The 19167-nt window shown below is 36.0% G+C and overlaps 1 protein-coding gene across 1 annotated transcript in view; it reads left to right on the top strand.

Moving 5' to 3' along the window:
- Positions 1–17429, top strand: part of arid3a (AT-rich interactive domain 3A) — a 43565-nt gene extending 26136 nt beyond the window's left edge. The window contains exons 4-9 of the mRNA XM_058791955.1: positions 3665–3737; positions 5644–5827; positions 8790–9037; positions 9900–10151; positions 14873–14962; positions 15042–17429. Coding sequence (XP_058647938.1) covers positions 3665–3737; positions 5644–5827; positions 8790–9037; positions 9900–10151; positions 14873–14962; positions 15042–15163 — 969 coding nt within the window. The 3' untranslated portion in view covers positions 15164–17429. The remainder of the gene's footprint in view (positions 1–3664; positions 3738–5643; positions 5828–8789; positions 9038–9899; positions 10152–14872; positions 14963–15041) is intronic.
- The last annotated feature ends 1738 nt before the right edge of the window (positions 17430–19167 follow it).

Here is a 19167-nt window from a genome sequence, read left to right as displayed (position 1 = left end):
TTTTAATCTCCTAAATCTAGATTTTTCACTCATTTGATTGTCAAAAATTTAATTGGCAATTTTATTGGCAAAAATCACAAGTCGATAGTGATGCTTTTCTTAACAAACACCACTAAATGTTTTTTTTTAATAGGAAAAAAAAAAAAATCATATTTTAATTGTGATCACTCCTCTTGATTTATTAAGCATATTCATCTGCAAAATTTGTCTTCTGATTATTTATCCTGAAAAATATTTTATTTTGGCATTTGCGTTGTCTTGCATTGGTAACGAGCCTCCATATGCTTTCATGGTTGCATATATATAATATATAATATATAATATATATATATATATATATATAGAGAGAGAGAGAGAGAGAGAGCACAAAATAACTGTGATTAACAGTTTAACCATTATCATGCTGGGTTTTTCATACTATCTATTCAGTGTATTCGAAACTTTGGACTGACTCGCAGCCCACACAGATTTCAGTACTGGTTAAATTAATAAATAATTTGAATAATTTAGCCTAGTTTCGGGTTTCTGAAATCAATTTCTCATTCCCTGCAGGTGTTTCTGGTGAGGCGCTCTTTAGCTAGGGACATTGTGACCCTGTAGTTTCTCTCAGTAATACAGAAACCACATTCTCCTTTGCCCTCAATGCAACCCCACCATTCAAATGAAGTCAGATCAAGGCGTCTGAGAACAGGCGCCTCTGTGAGATCGATACTGTTCTTATGTGCTTTCATAGTTACCCTTCCCCCATTTGGGCCTCGCTCATTTCCGGCCCTTCCCCCGTATTGTCGTTTCGCTTGCCTCTTGAGGTGATTGGCAGGTGTGAAATGTTGCTGCGTTGTTTTGAGGCCAACCGCTCACATGTCATCGAAACAATGTCAGACCTTCTCAGTGTCGAACCAAGGTATCCAATTCAGCATTTATTCACTCGCTCACTTCTGAAAACCTTTTGAGATGTAAAACTGACCCACAAAAGCATTACACACCTTTATTTTGTTACTTGTAACTTGGGCTGCATGATGATGGTTAAACTGTTAATCATGATTATTTTGCTCAGAACATTTCATCAGAGTTATTGTACTTTCCCGTAACCACAAATCAAGAAAACATAAACTCTCATGTTTGCTCATAGCAAACATCACATAACAGTGCATAAAGAAAACACTGACTATATTACACATTTATTTGAGCAGAAGATCTCAATAGCGATTGCTCCAACTTTCATGTTTGTCTGTATTTTCAACTCATCAGCGCTTTTTCTGTAATGCAAAGAGAGTGCACATGGTTGCCAGGTTGTGAAGATTTCGTAAGCCTATAGACAGAAAATGTATCAATTTATGAAAAAGCTCTGATTGTGGGATTTTACTTCTTGACATCTGGCAACCCCAACCATGAAGGCTTGTTACCAATGCAATATCATTCAAATGGAAAATTAAAATAAAGTATCTCTAGGATAAATAATCATTCGCAGACAATTATGCTAAATAAAATGAGAAAAGCAGAAATCACAATCATGATTAAAAATGGGATTTATTATCCTGCAGCCCCTCTAGTAACATGATTGCTAGATATACGTTACATGTGTGTGTAATTATTTCTGTGCCCATTTCTTGGGAAACTCATCAACGTATCGGTTGTTTATGTTTATTTTTGTTTTGCTGTGATGTCAGTCAGTACTTCTTACTAAATTTACCAGCAATTTACCACCAAATTTTTTGACGCCACATTTATGGCTTAAAATCATTTGAAGTAAAACATTCACATCCAACCGACTCTTTACTGGCACATTTCTCCACCCTGCTTTTGAGGTAATGTCAGACGGCTCTGCCTCCACCCGCTTTAAACAGATAAACAGATGTGTTTCTAAAGTATGAGGGAGGGGGCTTAGGGTGTATCAGCAGAATTTGGGGTAAAAGGATCTATAGCTTTATCCATTGTTGAAATCTAAAGGCCGTTTAGCGGGAGATCTCAGAATGAGAGTTGGATTCTTAATGATTGGTCCCTCTTTACCTGATTTATAACATACACACACACACATATATATATATACATAATATGCATGCTTGACTAAGGACCACACAATGAATCCTATTTTAATTATGATCACGATTTCTGCCTCTCTCAGTTAAGTAAGCATAATCACTTGCAATATTTACCCACTGGTTATTTATCCTGAAAACATTTAATTTTTAATTGCCATTTGCGTTATCTTGCATTGGTAACAAGCCACAACAACCTTTTGCGGTTGCCGGATTTGAGTAGCTAAAATCCCCAACCTGAGCTTTTTTCATAAATCGATACATATTCTGCCCAGTGGTTTACTTAATCGTCCCAACCTGGCAACCATGCGCACACCTGCTCTGTACATTATGGAAAAAAGTGCTCATGAGCTAAAAACACCAGCAAACATGGAAGTTGGGGTTTAGTGATCTCGATTTAAATAATCTGCTCAAATGAAAGTGCAATACATCCAGTCTGTTTCCGTTCATGTGATCGTCTGCACTGTTTGCTGTGACTAAATCTGTAATGCTCATGATTTTTGCTTATGTGAAAAAGCAATAATTCAGATGAAATGCAATAAAAATAAAATTATGGTCGGGAATTAAGATTTTCAACCAAAACAAAATTTTTGGTTTTGTTTTGAAAGCTGGTAAAAGGGATACTGATGGTAATATTATGGATAAAAAGAAATAAGGGTGAGGGCTGAGGACTCTACAGAAAATAGAGAAGAGGCAGGTCATTTGAGAGAGTTACAGTGTGGCACTCCTCTAAAACACATACATCCTGTAATTAACCCTCCGCTGGCCCCCAGCGTTACCTTTACTCTCCCTCAGACCCTCCCCCTGAGTAAGAGCTCTCTGCTGCTAATGAGAGATCAGGAACACTGGAAGAAAGCAGGAAGGAAAGAGAAAGGAGGAGCAATTTAACCTGTTGCTCAGCTACCAGCACTGTTTTTCTGGCTGTGTGTGACCTTTTTGGCACGAGGCTTCTGTCATTATTAAGATCCTTCAGCCTTTCACACGTTTGTTAGAACTAAAGATCCAAATTTTACATTACATTTTTTAATATGATAATTTATGAATCATCATAAAACTCTGGTCTTCAGGAACATTAGGGGCTGCATATTGCATGCTTTTGCATTATGTGATAACTGTTCCAAAGTAGTGTGCTGTATATTGTTATCACTTGTGGCCTCACTTACTGGCCTGCATTTTATGGGCATTATTTTTGAAAATAATAATAATAAATAATTACAAGATTTATTTATATAGCACTATTCATATGTAAAAATGTAAATAACTATATATATATATATATATATATATATATATATATATATATATATATATATATATATATATATATATATATATATATTATTATTATTTTTCTTGTTAAATATTGTTTTTATGCGTGTAATTTTAGTTAGGTATTTATTAACTTATTGTGTAGTGACTCTTAGCAATAATGAACTCAATGCTAATGAATATGTTTTAAGCACAGTTCTGTTTAGCCATGACTTTTTCACAATATAGCATAGCCTCTTATATCTTATTGCCGATACGTATAATGCAGTTCCTGATCAGGACGTCAAGAGTGATGAAAATGCAGTTTTGTGCACTGCTCTTTTTAACCTTTTTTGTCTGTTTGTGTTTTTCACATGCAGCTCTATGAACTAGACAGCGACCCGAAGAGGAAGGAGTTCCTGGACGATCTGTTCAGCTTTATGCAGAAGAGAGGTATTTATAAAGAAATCACTTTTTACGGATCAAGATATGTCCGCTTATAACGACCTTTGTGACCCTGACCTTTCCAAACTCTGCCCCAATGCGCTCACATCAACACCCAGATCATCTTTCACATCTCCACGGTGATGTTTATGTGTATTTATATCGGAGCGCTGCAGTTTTCTCTCTTCATATCATGCTGAAGCAGGGCTGTGGCTCCCACAATCACATGTGTGTGTTAAACGTGGGAGTGCGAACACATGTCCATGTCATGATCCGGCCTTGAGACTGAAGCATGCGTTCCTGTTAAACCTGCTGCGCTGGCTGTGGAAAATGGCCTCCAACACCTGTTAAACCTTCTCCTGATGAATAAATTAATGATCTGGGAGAGAAATTTTATTAGCTATGGTTATTTATAGCACAATCTGTTGCTAAGAGAAAAGCAAATCTGAAATTTTATATATATAAAATATTGTGCTATAAATAACCACACACACATTATATACAATAATAAATTACATTTATTATTATTTTATTGTTGAATGCATGTGCACGGCAATGCTGCGTGAAGAAAACTCTGGAATTAATCATTAAAAAAAAAAAAAAAATACACATTCATTCAATTAATTCAGAAACTAAACACCATTGTATTGCTTGGAGACGCACAACAATTCTGCTTTGACTTTATAGGGAATATTTGCATTGGCAAAGTTGAGCAAAAACAGACAATATTGTGTTTAAAATATAACAGTATTAACTTCTTATTTATTGAACTGTTTTTTACAATCACATTTACACTCGTGCTGTTCAGGACAAAATAAGTGATTATTGCTCTCACTGCTCGTTTGATATCACTTATCATGTGATATAAATATAAGATGACGTACAGGTCGGGGCGGGTGTGTTAAATGCGTTAAAGTATTTTAATCAGAATTAGCTTTATTTGCGCCGCGTTATTTTTCACAACAGCTAACTAACTAACTGACAGCCCTATACAGTCATATAATGTATGTGTGTGTGATGCATGCTGTTCAAAAGTTTGGGATCAGTAGGATTTTTAATGTTTTTTTTTTTTTTAAACTATACCTAATAATAATTTTATTTTGTATGAATATGTATACATATACAGCGCCGTTCAAAAGTTTGGGATCAGTAGGATTTTTAATGTTTTTTTTTTTTAACAAAACGGTCATAAATTTGATATAAATGGTTATTTTCTACTCTGAATTAAAAGTTTCACTGCGTTTTTACGGCCAGCTGCCAAGATTAACTGTGAAATGTTGATCATAGCATTAGATTTAGAGCTTCTCCGCAGGTGTAGGTTTATTGTTTTCATGTTTAATCAGTAGAAGGGTGTCTATCTTCTTTTATTCATCTACAGCGATAGTTGGATTTCCTGGGCGTCATAACTAAGTTCTATTACTTCTGTGATGCACATTTTTAGTTCACAGTGAATGCATAAAAGGCTCATATTTCATATGAAAGGCAAGGACTCTATTTTTGATTTTGCATCCCTTCTGACAAAAATTAAGAAATTACTGTCACAGATTTGTATCATAATAGTATAATATTTTATAATAAAACCTTATGATGTATTATAGGCTAACCTTTTTGTAAAATAATATTTTTTTGTAAAATAAAATCATTATTGCTATTATTTTCTAATTATAATAGTTATATTAATTCTTAAATACTTTTTATTTTTAATAATGAGTGTAATTACAATATCAATATTTATTGTAATATTTTTATTTATCAAAGAATCCTGAAAAAATATCACAGGTCCCAAAAAATTATTTTGGTATAGAAAATTATTAGGTATAGTTTAATATATGTAATTAAAAAGGAGCGTCTTTGATTTGTAGCGGATACATTCAAACTGCTCCGGCGCTCAACACAGCTGTTTGTTTTTGTGCAGGGACGCCAGTGAACAGGATTCCTATCATGGCCAAGCAGGTGCTGGACCTCTACATGCTGTACCAGCTGGTGACAGAGAAAGGGGGGCTGGTGGAGGTCATAAATAAAAAGTTGTGGAGGGAGATCACGAAGGGCCTGAACTTGCCGACCTCCATCACCAGCGCTGCCTTCACTCTCAGAACACAGTACGTACTCAAAGACACCTTCACAGGAGAAATGATCTTTACTGTATTCTACAGAAATTAAAGGGATTGTAAAATTTCATTTTGAACTTATTTTATAGTGTTTCCTAAAGTTTTTTTTTTTTAACAAAACGGTCATAAATTTGATATAAATGGTTATTTTCTACTCTGAATTAAAAAAGTTTCACTGCGTTTTTACGGCCAGCTGCCAAGATTAACTGTGAAATGTTGATCATAGCATTAGATTTAGAGCTTCTCCGCAGGTGTAGGTTTATTGTTTTCATGTTTAATCAGTAGAAGGGTGTCTATCTTCTTTTTATTCATCTACAGCGATAGTTGGATTTCCTGGAGCGTCATAACTAAGTTCTATTACTTCTGTGATGCACATTTTTAGTTCACAGTGAATGCATAAAAGGCTCATATTTCATATGAAAGGCAAGGACTCTATTTTTGATTTTGCATCCCTTCTGACAAAAATTAAGAAATTACTGTCACAGATTTGTATCATAATAGTATAATATTTTATAATAAAACCTTATGATGTATTATAGGCTAACCTTTTTTGTAAAATAATATTTTTTTTTGTAAAATAAAATCATTATTGCTATTATTTTCTAATTATAATAGTTATATTAATTCTTAAATACTTTTTATTTTTAATAATGAGTGTAATTACAATATCAATATTTATTGTAATATTTTTATTTAACAATAAGAATAATCATTAGTCATAATAATATATACAGTGAGGAAAATAAGTATTTGAACACCCTGCTATTTTGCAAGTTCTCCCACTTAGAAATCATGGAGGGTCTGAAATTGTCATCGTAGGTGCATGTCCACTGTGAGAGACATAATCTAAAAAAAATCCAGAAATCACAATGTATGATTTTTAACTATTTATTTGTATGATACAGCTGCAAATAAGTATTTGAACACCTGTCTATCAGCTAGAATTCTGACCCTCAAAGACCTGTTAGTCTGCCTTTAAAATGTCCACCTCCACTCCATTTATTATCCTAAATTAGATGCACCTGTTTGAGGTCGTTAGCTGCATAAAGACACCTGTCCACCCATACAATCAGTAAGAATCCAACTACTAACATGGCCAAGACCAAAGAGCTGTCCAAAGACACTAGAGACAAAATTGTACACCTCCACAAGGCTGGAAAGGGCTACGGGAAATTGCTAAGCAGCTTAGTGAAAAAGGTCCACTGTTGGAGCAATCATTAGAAAATGGAAGAAGCTAAACATGACTGTCAATCTCCCTCGGACTGGGGCTCCATGCAAGATCTCACCTCGTGGGGTCTCAATGATCCTAAGAAAGGTGAGAAATCAGCCCAGAACTACAGGAGGAGCTGGTCAATGACCTGAAAAGAGCTGGGACCACCGTTTCCAAGGTTACTGTTGGTAATACACTAAGGCGTCATGGTTTGAAATCATGCATGGCACGGAAGGTTCCCCTGCTTAAACCAGCACATGTCCAGGCCGACTTAAGTTTGCCAATGACCATTTGGATGATCCAGAGGAGTCATGGGAGAAAGTCATGTGGTCAGATGAGACCAAAATAGAACTTTTGGTCATAATTCCACTAAACGTGTTTGGAGGAAGAAGAATGATGAGTACCATCCAAGAACACCATCCCTACTGTGAAGCATGGGGTGGTAGCATCATCTTTGGGGTGTTTTTCTGCACATGGGACAGGCGACTGCACTGTATTAAGGAGAGGATGACCGGGCCATGTATTGTGAGATTTTGGGGAACAACCTCCTTCCCTCAGTTAGAGCATTGAAGATGGGTCGAGGCTGGGTCTTCCAACATGACAATGACCGAAGCACACAGCCAGGATAACCAAGGAGTGGCTCTGTAAGAAGCATATCAAGGTTCTGGCGTGGCCTAGCCAGTCTCAGACCTAAACCCAATAGAGAATCTTTGGAGGAGCTCAAACTCCGTGTTTCTCAGCGACAGGCCAGAAACCTGACTGATCTAGAGAAGATCTGTGTGGAGGTGGGCCAAAATCCCTCCTGCAGTGTGTGCAAACCTGGTGAAAAACTACAGGAAACGTTTGACCTCTGTAATTGCAAACAAAGGCTACTGTACCAAATATTAACATTGATTTTCTCAGGTGTTCAAATACTTATTTGCAGCTGTATCATACAAATAAATAGTTAAAAATCATACATTGTGATTTCTGGATTTTTTTTTGATTATGTCTCTCACAGTGGACATGCACCTCGATGACAATTTCAGACCCTCCATGATTTCTAAGTGGGAGAACTTGCAAAATAGCAGGGTGTTCAAATACTTATTTTCCTCACTGTAAGCACAACATTTTGGTCCAAATTGTGCAGCCCTACAAACAAGCAAAACAAACTTGTTCTTTATGCATTTTTTTTCCCCCATTTTTATTTTTTTTTAATTTTTTTTTTTTAAAATCGCATTTCATCACAAATCACAATTATACCCAGAAAAATCGCAATTAAATTTTTTCCCAAAATCGTGCAATCCTATGTACTTTATCTTATCCTATATACGTTAATCATAATTAACACCGTGAAAACATGAGAGACATGTTGAGCAATGTCAGTTGTGAATGATGACAATGGGAGTTTTGGTGGAAATGAAGAAATCAATTTGCGTTTTGCATGAATTGACTGCTCCAGTGATTTGATCGCTGTATATAAAATAATCGCGATATAAATAACCAGTGGTTTTTGCACGACCAACAGTTGATGGTTTAGTCACTGGCATAAACGGCAGTAAACTGTACATGAGCCCTTGCACATTATACCGATCACAGGTCAAGCGCATGAAATGCAGTTTCAGATTTTTCTATTACATTTCTCAAAACTAGTTTAGTTTGCAAAGTTTTTTTTGCATCAAAACATCTTTCTTTACCTGAAGCAGTATAGCTCTTGCGCTCGATGGACAGATGTTTAAGTTTAATTTTGCACTCTCTCTGCAGATATATGAAGTATCTGTATCCTTACGAATGTGAGAAGAGGTGTCTCAGCAACCCCAACGAGCTGCAGGCGGCCATCGACAGTAACCGGCGAGAGGGACGCAGACAGAGCTTTGGCAGCTCGCTCTTCACCTACTCGCCCAACGGGACACCCACAATGCTCTCCTCTCCCAAACTCTCCATGCCACCCATGGGCATCGCCCTGCCCAGCAACGGAGCCTCGGTCTCATCCTTACAGAAAATTAAGAAAGGTAAAACCTTAATGCAGTCGCTCATGGTTACATAGTGATGGGTAGTAACTGATTACATGTGATCCAGATTACATAATCATATTCCAAAAATAAAGTACTTGTAATTAGATTACATTACATTTTAAAATTAGTTACTTTTTTAATGGTTTACATGATTAAATCTTGTTCAAATAATAGCAGCTCCTAATTCTTTCCTCTTTAAAATGTATCTTTTTTCCACTTTGTGTCATACGATTTAGATATATGCAATGTAAATTTGTGATCCGTGCTTATGAATTTGGGGACAAAAGCACCAATTAGACCAAGTTTGAGACAAATAATTATGCAAGTTATTAAGCACTTTTCATGTTTATTTTTTTTGTCAGCTTTGGGTATGAATTATTTACCTAAAGACCCTTGAGATTTTAAGTTCACATTTCAGTAACTCGCTTGCATGTTCACAGTTCTCTGATGTCAGATATTGGTCACATTGGCAAATAAAATAAAATATTTCTGTATTTTTTTTTTGTGTGTGTTTTATTTAGATTTTTTCTTTTCCCCCAAAAAATGATTTTTTTATTATTTAATTAATATTTAGCTTTTCATCAACTCGTGAACCCTAAGCAGTTCTTTCGTTTGGGAAACCCTTGTGTAATGTAAAGTTTAATGCATTTCTTATTGTTGGCGTACAAAGAATGTAATGTTATTTTCTTTCTTTTTTTTTAATAGATTACAGAATACATTAACTAAAAGGAGTAATCTAATAGATTACATTATGAATTGTGCAATTTGTAACAGTAACAGATTACAAATTGCAAGTAAATCTCTTTAGTGACTTATGATTTGCTTAATTTCAGCTGTGTTTTGTCGTTCTCTGTTGTAGAGGATGACGGAGTTCAGGCCCGTCTGCCAGTGTCTCTGGCCACTCATTCGGTAGCTGCGGCCCAGGCCCAGGCTATCGCACAGGTAGCTGCGCTGGAGCAGCTGCGGGACAAGCTGGAGTCCGGCGAGCCCCCGGAGAAGAAGATTGCACTACCACTGGAGGACCACCAGCGGCTACTGCAGAGAGCCCTTCAGCACAACCTGCTGGCCATGACGGCACAGATCCCCATGAACATCCGCATCAACAACCAAGGTACTGACACTTTAACATTCTGGCCTACTGATGTACCAAATATGGCAATAGTAGGGATGTGCGGTCACATTTTAAAACTGACTAGAACAGTATTTCTCAATGGTGGTGGTATCTTCCCCCAGTGGATATTCAGAAAGCATCAGGAGACGCTGGAAGCAATTTTTTTTGAAAGGGTGTCAAGGTGTTCTTGTTTTAAGGCTAGTTTATGGCCAAGATTCACAAGAGACGAGCTGAAACATTGTAACTACTTGCAAAAGAACATGGTTTGCAACATTCTTTTTTTAAACATATTTTTATTGTAATAAAGACATTGAAGATAACATGAAAATATTCATAAAAAAATTAATTTTTATATCTTATCTCCCTACCCCCACCCCCAAAAGCATCCAAAAATTCAATTATACAGGTAAAGAAATTGTTATACAAAGGCTAAGATAGACACATATTTTCACATACAAAAGTGCATATATCAATCAGTAGAGTGAGTGGTATTTGTTGCTATTTTACAGAAACTGTATAAACAAATCCCAAATTTTATGGTGGTCCTTTAGCTTGCTGTAGGTTAGTCTTTCCAATACAATATAATGTGCCAAATCTTTCAACCAATGGTCAATGGATGGACCTTCTGTGTTCTTCCAGTAGAACGCTATCAAACGTCTTGCAATAACTAAACAAATGTCTATCATTTTAGTGCGATAACCTGGTAATGATAAACTTACAGGAAATAAACCCAAAGCACATATTTCAGGGGTATTGAATTGGTTTTGAAATAATTGCGTAAACTAGTGTTATCACTTTTTGCCAGAATGTCTTGATCACCTCACATTCCCAGATACAATGAAAGAATGTTCCCTTATGTTTTTGGCATTTAAAACACACATCTGGGATGTTTGGGTTAAATTTATTTAATTTTTCAGGTGTGACAAGTACGCAGCTGTATTAGATCAGTTTAAATCTAGTATTAATTGATAAATTCTGGGCTTGAACACACATCTGGCTCCATTCTAAATCTGAAAGGTCATATTGCAAATCTATACCCCGAGCAGCTCTTTTGGATTCCGATGATTCTTTAGAGCTGTTAACAAAGTTGCAATAAAACAATGAAATTTGCAGAGGTCTAGATAGTGAATAGTTTTGCTTGATATTGATATAGCTGCGAATTTGTAAGTATTTAAAAAAATACAATGTGTCATTGGGATTCCAAATTTTTTGACATCAATGTATCTCCCAGTTTGCAACATTCTAACACCGTGTTACACTGGACACATCAAAGCAAACATTCCAAATCTACTTGTTCCGATAATTATCACAATATAATTTTCTTTGATAAAACGATAACAAGTGTTTGATAAATGTTCAATATAATGTTTATGCGCTAAAAGCGAAATGAACCAGCGCTACTCATTTAATCCGCTCGGCTCAAAGTTCAAACGGCAGCGCAGCACAGGCTCACTAGAGCACATGCCTTTACACGCTGATCAGACTTAAGCAGCGCTGTGAGATTTGAATTTAGTGATACACATACTTGATTTAAACTAGTTTAAAGCCAGATTGAAACCAAACCTGACAAACAGGAGAGTCGCTGCATAACGATACAGCCAGAAGGCTTTCAATCTACAAGTCACCACTAACACTAACTGCACCATGATATTGTGGCAGCAATGTGGGATATTCATACAGAACATTATTATATTATTAATGTAGATGTATTAAAGGAGTAATGGAATATAATTACAGTATTTTTTATGATTAAGCTAGTGTTTGTGCACGTAAACTAAATGTATTTAGACTACTGTTTTTTTATAAAAATACCTAGAAAGCATGTAGTTACATAAATTTTTACCATCGTATTAAGGTGCTACGTGTGTGGTTTTAACTGTGATTGTCATGATCTAAATGTATGCTACTAACACAAATGGTAATTAAAATTCAGTAATTAAAATTCACCATATAAAATTATTATTATTTTTTTTAATATTTCTGTTTTTGATAATGAGCATAAATTTACATCTGCATCCTAACTTAAGTGATGGCCTAAAAAAGCTTGAGAACCACTGGACTACGGAGTCTTCTAAAGAGACACAATCACTTTATATGATGAACAGATTTAATGTTTTATTCGCGTATAAACATTGATCAGCGCACATACAAAAAGCACATCAAATATTGTCAAAGGAAGCTCAACTGTATTTGTCTGACATGCAAAAACATCTGTGTGTGAAGCAAGTGGATTAAACCACTCGAGTCGTATGGATTTCTTTTACTTTAGAGTAAGTGTTAGAGTTTAGGTGGATTTACAATGGAGGGACGGAAATCATGTTTCATTAAAAATATCTTTGAATATGAAAGTCTTTTGGGTTTGGATTGATGTGAGGGCGAGTCAACTTTACAATTTATAGTTTTGGGTGAAAGTTTCTCTTTTAGACGCAAGTTATTAGGTTCATCTGACTCTACACACTTAGCCTACATAGAGTTGCCCCAATTTACATTTTTACTGTGGTTTTATTCTTTCCCATAAACACCGACCTGAGAAAAAACACCTTTTTGATAAAATTTCTGATGTTTCAGGGAAACCTGCGTGTGGAATATCCAACCTTTGGTTCCTGAGGTCATGAAATGAACTCAGTGTGTTTTCTAGTGCAGCGCTGCAAAGCCCCTCTTACATCATCTTTCACTGGTACCAGCTATTTTGTAGGAAAGGGTGTGAAAATACTACCACAGCTAGACTAAATTACTGGCATGTGTGGTTAGTGCACTTTACAGATCAGTAGTTGTCAGGTGGAGATGTCAGCAGCGTTCTCAAGGGTGAGTCATTGCAGCTCTCATTATCCCACAGTAGCACTCTAGTACTGTTCTTACTTAATACTGTTCTAATGAATGAGGAAACTGTATGTTTAGAAGTGCTCTGATTAGATCTTATCAGAACTGTATAGCTGCATTGATGTTATTAACTTTAAAGAATGCTGGCATGAGGGATCTGACTCATTAGGAGACTGGAGGTGTTGACCACAATGACAAAAAGACAAGGCCAATAGCTGTGCTGTGTGGGAAACCCCAGCCTCGACACAGCATGACTTCCTTTTCTTGGTCAGAGGTGTTAAATACTAGAGGTTTCGCCTTGTGTATTTTATCGGAAGATGAATAAGAGACCGAATAAATTCCCCCTGCTATAGCACATGAACTCTTTTCATTGTTTTTAACTATCTGAAGTGGCTAAGGCAGCGCCCTCTGCTGGAATGACTCTGTCTGAATGCCCACAGATGAGTACTAGTAGCATTGTAAGCACCAATATTAATAATTCTCACACTTTGGGTTAGTGATTTGTACCCTATCCTGTGTATTAATTGTTGGCACATTTATAGCTCAGCCAAACAATGAAGATTCTGTCATTTATTTAATCCCCTTCTGTATGAGTTTGTTCACAATTGCATTAATATTAGCCCTACAAACTGAAAACTGGATTCTTTCAAAGATGACAATGCTGAGTTATTTTCTAGGTGTGCAATTTTTTTTTTTTTTAAATAATGATAATTAGACCTTATTTTGCCAAGTGTGTTTTTGAGATAGTAGCTTGGTCGTTTTATGCTTGTAGTGGATGAATAAATATGAAATGAAAACCACCAGTAGGTGGCGGCAAGTTCACGTCTTAACGAGTGATTCATTGACTCACTCATTCAAAAGAAACAAAGCTAGTGAAAAATTCATTCAATATCAAAATGCATTGTGTTGATTGAAGACACACAAATGTTCTGCTCTGTCTTTAAAAACTATTTTTGTTGGCGAAACAGAGCAAAACCAGACAACACGGTGACTGCAATTTTACTCTCTTAATACTAATGTTTGTCCCGAGGCATGACATCAATGCAAATAAATGAGCAATTTGTTCCACTTTACGTTTAAAAAAAAGAAAAAGAAATTGGACACCTTTGTGGGCCATATGTTTGACACTCCTGGGTTAAGTTAATAACAAACGTATTGGTAACAACAAGCTTTCATGGCTGCAGTTGCCAGATTTCAAGAGTTTAAATCCCCCAATCAAAACTTTTTTTTTTTCATAAATCAATGCATTTGGTACCCAGTGGCTTATTTAGGGTATGTTTTCATTTTCACAAATTCTCACTTATATCTATTTTTACACCGAGACGACGGTATCGTTGTCAAAATCTTGCACTGTTTTCAAAAGTTAGCATGTTCAGGCATTTTCAGCTGTTGACATTTAAATAAACGTCCAAATGCATAAAAAGTTTTCTGTTTTTGGTAAATATAAACAATGTTGTGTAAACAACTCCTTAATCTCCCAACCTGGCAACCATGAGTACGTGCTCTCTCTTCATTATGGAAAAGCATTGATGCACTGAAAACACGTACAAACATGCAAATTGGTGTTTAGCAATCCCTACTGAAATAAAAGCGTAATACAGCCATACTATTTTCTTTACATGCAAACATGCACGTTTATGTTCTCCTCTTGATTTGCGTTTAGGTGTAATGCAGTAATTCTGATGAAATGTTAAAAACATTTTTTGAGCAAAATAATTATGATTAACTGTTTAACCGTTATCATGCGGCCACATTAAGCAGGTGGTTTTAATGTTGTGAAGTGAATAACACCTCATGCTGCTCTTTGAGAAGAGGTGTGCTATTAATTTTCCAAAGTGTGGGGAGAAGAAAAAAAAAAAGACTTAAACCTTTTTTTTTTTTTTCTCTCTCCTGTCTATCAGAAAGCAGGCAGGACTCCGCCATGAACCTGACCACCAATGGCCTAAACAGCATCAGCATGTCGTTGGAGCTCAATGGAGTGGTCTACACCGGTGAGGAGCCGACAGATTCTTTCTATTCAAGTTCTCCTCTTTTTCAATTGTGACTAATCTTCCTGTTTTCTCACAATAGGTGTTCTCTTCGCCCAATCAGCTGCGCCGACCTCATCTAACAAATCTTCTGCAGGCAACAGCGGGCCTCAATCAGTTCACCACACACCTACCTCATCCTCCTCCAACAACCAATCGCCTTAGCACCTCAGACTCTTCCTCAGTCTAAAACCAAAGCCAAAAAACCTCAGTTAATACAGAAGATATGCCAAAAAAAACAGTGCAGGAATAACTGAATCGTTCTCAACTTGAAGTACACTAGCTCAGGTCTTTTATTTACACTCTCCTTTGTTCAGGAGTCAAAGAAAATCTAAAATAACAACAGAGTTTATTATAAAGATAATGAAATAATGTATATGCAAAACCTGTGAATAATTTATTTCTCTTTCTGTGAGCACACTGTTTGGCGTTAACAAGGCAGTAGGATTCTGCTTTTTAGGGTTTTATAATCTCTGACTGACACAAGCTTTTCGTCTATAAGCAAAACCATAACAATAGTATTATTGTTATAACGTGTGATGCAAACGGCTTAAGGGTCTGAACTAATAATATATTGTAGATTTTATTTTCTCTGTGTATGTATCTGCAGTGCCTTGTGAAGGTTTTTCCTTAGCACAGTTTGAAAGCGCTGTTGACAGGCCAACGTCTTCAGCACGAACACAGTACAAAGTGCGTTATTGTCGGAGGTTTAGCTGGGGTTTTTTTTTTTTGTTGTTTTTTTTTTTGAGTATTGAGAAACCGTTTGGTTTCCTAACTCAGAGCTTAATATCAGTCAGTGAAGATTCAGGATAGTTTAGCCAAAAATAAAAACACCCTCAAGTTGTTTCAGACCTGTATGAGTTGCTGAACGGAAGAACAACAACATCTTTTGTTTCCAGCAGAAGTGAGTAAATGACAGAATGCTGATTTTTGGGTGAGCTGTCTCTTTAAGGAGCTGATTCACACATGCGTTCATAGACATCTTACAAGTCCAAACGTACCTGGACCTGCCGCGGCCCACAAACTTATTTTGGGCAATAGTTGCTCTAAAGTACAAGTGGAAAGAGTTCAGTGGTCATATTCATGTAGAATTTTGCAGAGCTTTCTCTCAGATCAGCAAAATATTTACAGTTTGACTCCAAGCATGACAGTGTAATAGATTCATTTTAAGATCCGAACAAACAAATCATCTTGTGTTTGAATACTACACTAACTGGAGATCTTTAGTTTGGCGTTTTAGCTTAATTGAATGCAGTTTTGAGGGGTCCAACGATGCAGCCGTTTCTGGTTATGTACAGCGCACATCAGAGGAAATTCTCATTTCAATGGCATGTTTTAAAAGTGTCTTGAGAAAAATGAAGGGATTTGAAGGATGTGGCTTCCTGTGTTTAACAGATCAAACCTTCAAGGTTGTTTTAAATCATCTCATCAACTCTTCCTGGTCAGTCTTTTATCAACATGTAGCTACAGTTTATGAATTATGTCAAGCTCTTCTAGCATTACACTGTATGCAAGTGAGCATCGAGAGGTGAAACGATGAACTACTGTCTTTGTTCATAAGAAGTCAAATCATTATTTGGAGTTTGATAGGCGAGAGATGCTCCAGGCTTTATGGAAATGGGGTTTCCTTAAACTGAAAGCCTTATTTTAATCTTGCAGGTACAACTCGGGCAACTTAAATGCCTCGATCCCTCATTTGGGATCAAGCGTGCATCCTTTGCTTTCGCAGCCGAGATCCTTAACCGTCAAAATGTTCACTCAATGCATATAACTCACAAGAACCACAGTTGCTGTACAGAAAACAGTCTTCAGAAAATGTTACCATTTCTGTCTGTATTGTACAATATTGTAGTTTTTTTTCCTGTTTAGAAAAGGACACCTCACACTTCAAAGTCATTACTGCCAAAATCTCTACCTCAGAAACTCATTTATCAGCTAAGATCTGTTTGCAAGCTTTGCCAGTTCATCATTTTCACATGGATCTACCGGCTGTGAGGAACAACGGGGCATTTTATTCTGTGAATTTGACTTCTTAATGTATTAGCCGTGATATCCAGCCCCTTTTTGCTTGAAACTGCAAAAACGGCACGTTTTTCTTCAATGCACAGCTGTTCTCGTTTCATCTGCAAGCCCGCCTTTTACAATCAAATCCTTCAACTTTTAAGTGACACGTTGATGTATAACAGTAGATCTTTATTGTAATGACCTTTCCCTAGTGTGCTTTGTTTTGTTTTTCTAGGAAACGATACTGTTACCACACAGAGTAAGACAGATGCACGTAACACCCGTTTCAAGCTGTTGGTATCCAGGTCTGTTTTTACTCTGCTGTATGCCTTAACGTATGCAAATTTGAATATAGCATGCTAATGTAGTCAACTTTTATTGCAAGGACAACCAAATTGCTGTACAATAAACCTTCGCTATTATTGCAGGATGCCTTATTCTTTGATAATTCTTTGTTTGCTTTTGTCTGTGCAGATCTTAACGTTACACTAAAAAATCAAATCATTCACTTTTCCATTTCTTAGACAGCTGTGAAGTTTAGGTTTTACGTTATAAGGCATTTGTCGTCTTCTCAGGAAATACACTTCTACCTCTAGTTACACAGATATGTTCATCTTAGTGCTGCGGTCACAGTGCACATAACATTTATTTGACCCTTTTATAATGGTAATGCTAAATGTTTCCACATTGACTCAAGGATTATTAATGGCAAGTATATGTATTTTTACCCCTTTCTTTTTTTATCTAAATATCCCTTTTTCATGAGTGCTTTTGAGTTTTGGCTTGCTTAGGTTGAATCTGAAATTGCTCCTAGGAGAGACCAGGTTTTGGTTACGGTGCTTTGCGTATCACTGTGCACCAATTCCACTTTTTAAAACGTTTGAATTGCGTCGTGTCAACCTCTTGACCACTTCTATAGGGGTGAAGGACAAAGACAATCCTAACCTATTTAATCTAATCTCTGTTTGTGTGAATAATTAACTTTATTTTGAAAAGAAATATATCGATATGTAACTGGGGGGGGGGGTGGATACGGGATACCAAGAATATCACATAAGTGCTGTTATGGCCAGATTATTTTGGATTGAAAATACTCTATAATCTATATTTTGGGAAATCATCTTACCACAACTGTACCTCTCTCAGTGTGAATGCTGATAACAGATACTGACACAAAAACACTTCAACACGCGTTCAAAAACAAATTTTTTTGAATTTTGCTTTTTTTTTAACCAAAGTTATTTGCATTTTTATATGTTGTGATGTAAAGGTAATTCCGGAGCTCCAGTTTGGGTGCGTCTGTTTTCTGTTGCGTTCAGTACGTTATTGCCCCGTTTAAAATAAAGGGGGGAAAAAAAGAAAGTCAATGTTGATGAGTTTTGTTGTTCCAGAGTTTGCAAAATGTTGACGTTTACATTTTATAATTGTCAAGCATCAGATTTTTCATTGTTTGATTTTTCAAAAATGAAGATCTCCAGCTGTAAACAGACACTGAATACAATAAAGTGTAATTCTGACAAAATGTTAGTGGTTCTTGATTCATTTCAGTTTAGGATTTTAGTTAATGTAGACAAATGTTAAAACAATACTTTTCTACAGTACATAAAAAGTGTTTTTTGTTCAGAAAGAGAACTTTTAGAGGAGGTGCAGGTGTTTTATTATTATTATTATTAAATCTAAATGACATTGAGATATTAAAATGCAATTTCTTTTGTATTGTAACCATATACATTTATATGCACAATTTTAGTTTTTAAAATTGTAGCAAATGTAACACCCCACATAACTTTTTTTGTCATAATTGTAAACTTTTTGAAATATCGTTTCACAAATCACTTAGTATATGTAAATTAGCATGAATTTGGCCTCATTTAAGATAATATGGTTGACGGTTTAGCAACGGAAAGAGCTTCTTTTTTTTAATCCTAATATTATTTTTGGTTAAAGTTAGTGCAGGTGGTCAACATTGTTAAATCATATCAGTACCTGTACTTATCTAGGATTGTTCACTGAAAAAAAGTAAGTCAAATAGCCTATATTCCAAATTCTATTAAGTAATTATGGCGGCCTGACTAATTCATCTCTACCAAGTTGTCCAACTGAAAACGTTGTATTGCAAAGAGGGAAAATAGATCCAGTTTCTGGACATTTCTCGGTGCTGTCAG

Source organism: Onychostoma macrolepis, chromosome 11, assembly GCF_012432095.1.
Source record: "Onychostoma macrolepis isolate SWU-2019 chromosome 11, ASM1243209v1, whole genome shotgun sequence".
Taxonomy (NCBI): Eukaryota; Metazoa; Chordata; class Actinopteri; order Cypriniformes; family Cyprinidae; genus Onychostoma; species Onychostoma macrolepis.
This window is presented reverse-complemented; position numbering and strand designations above follow the sequence as displayed.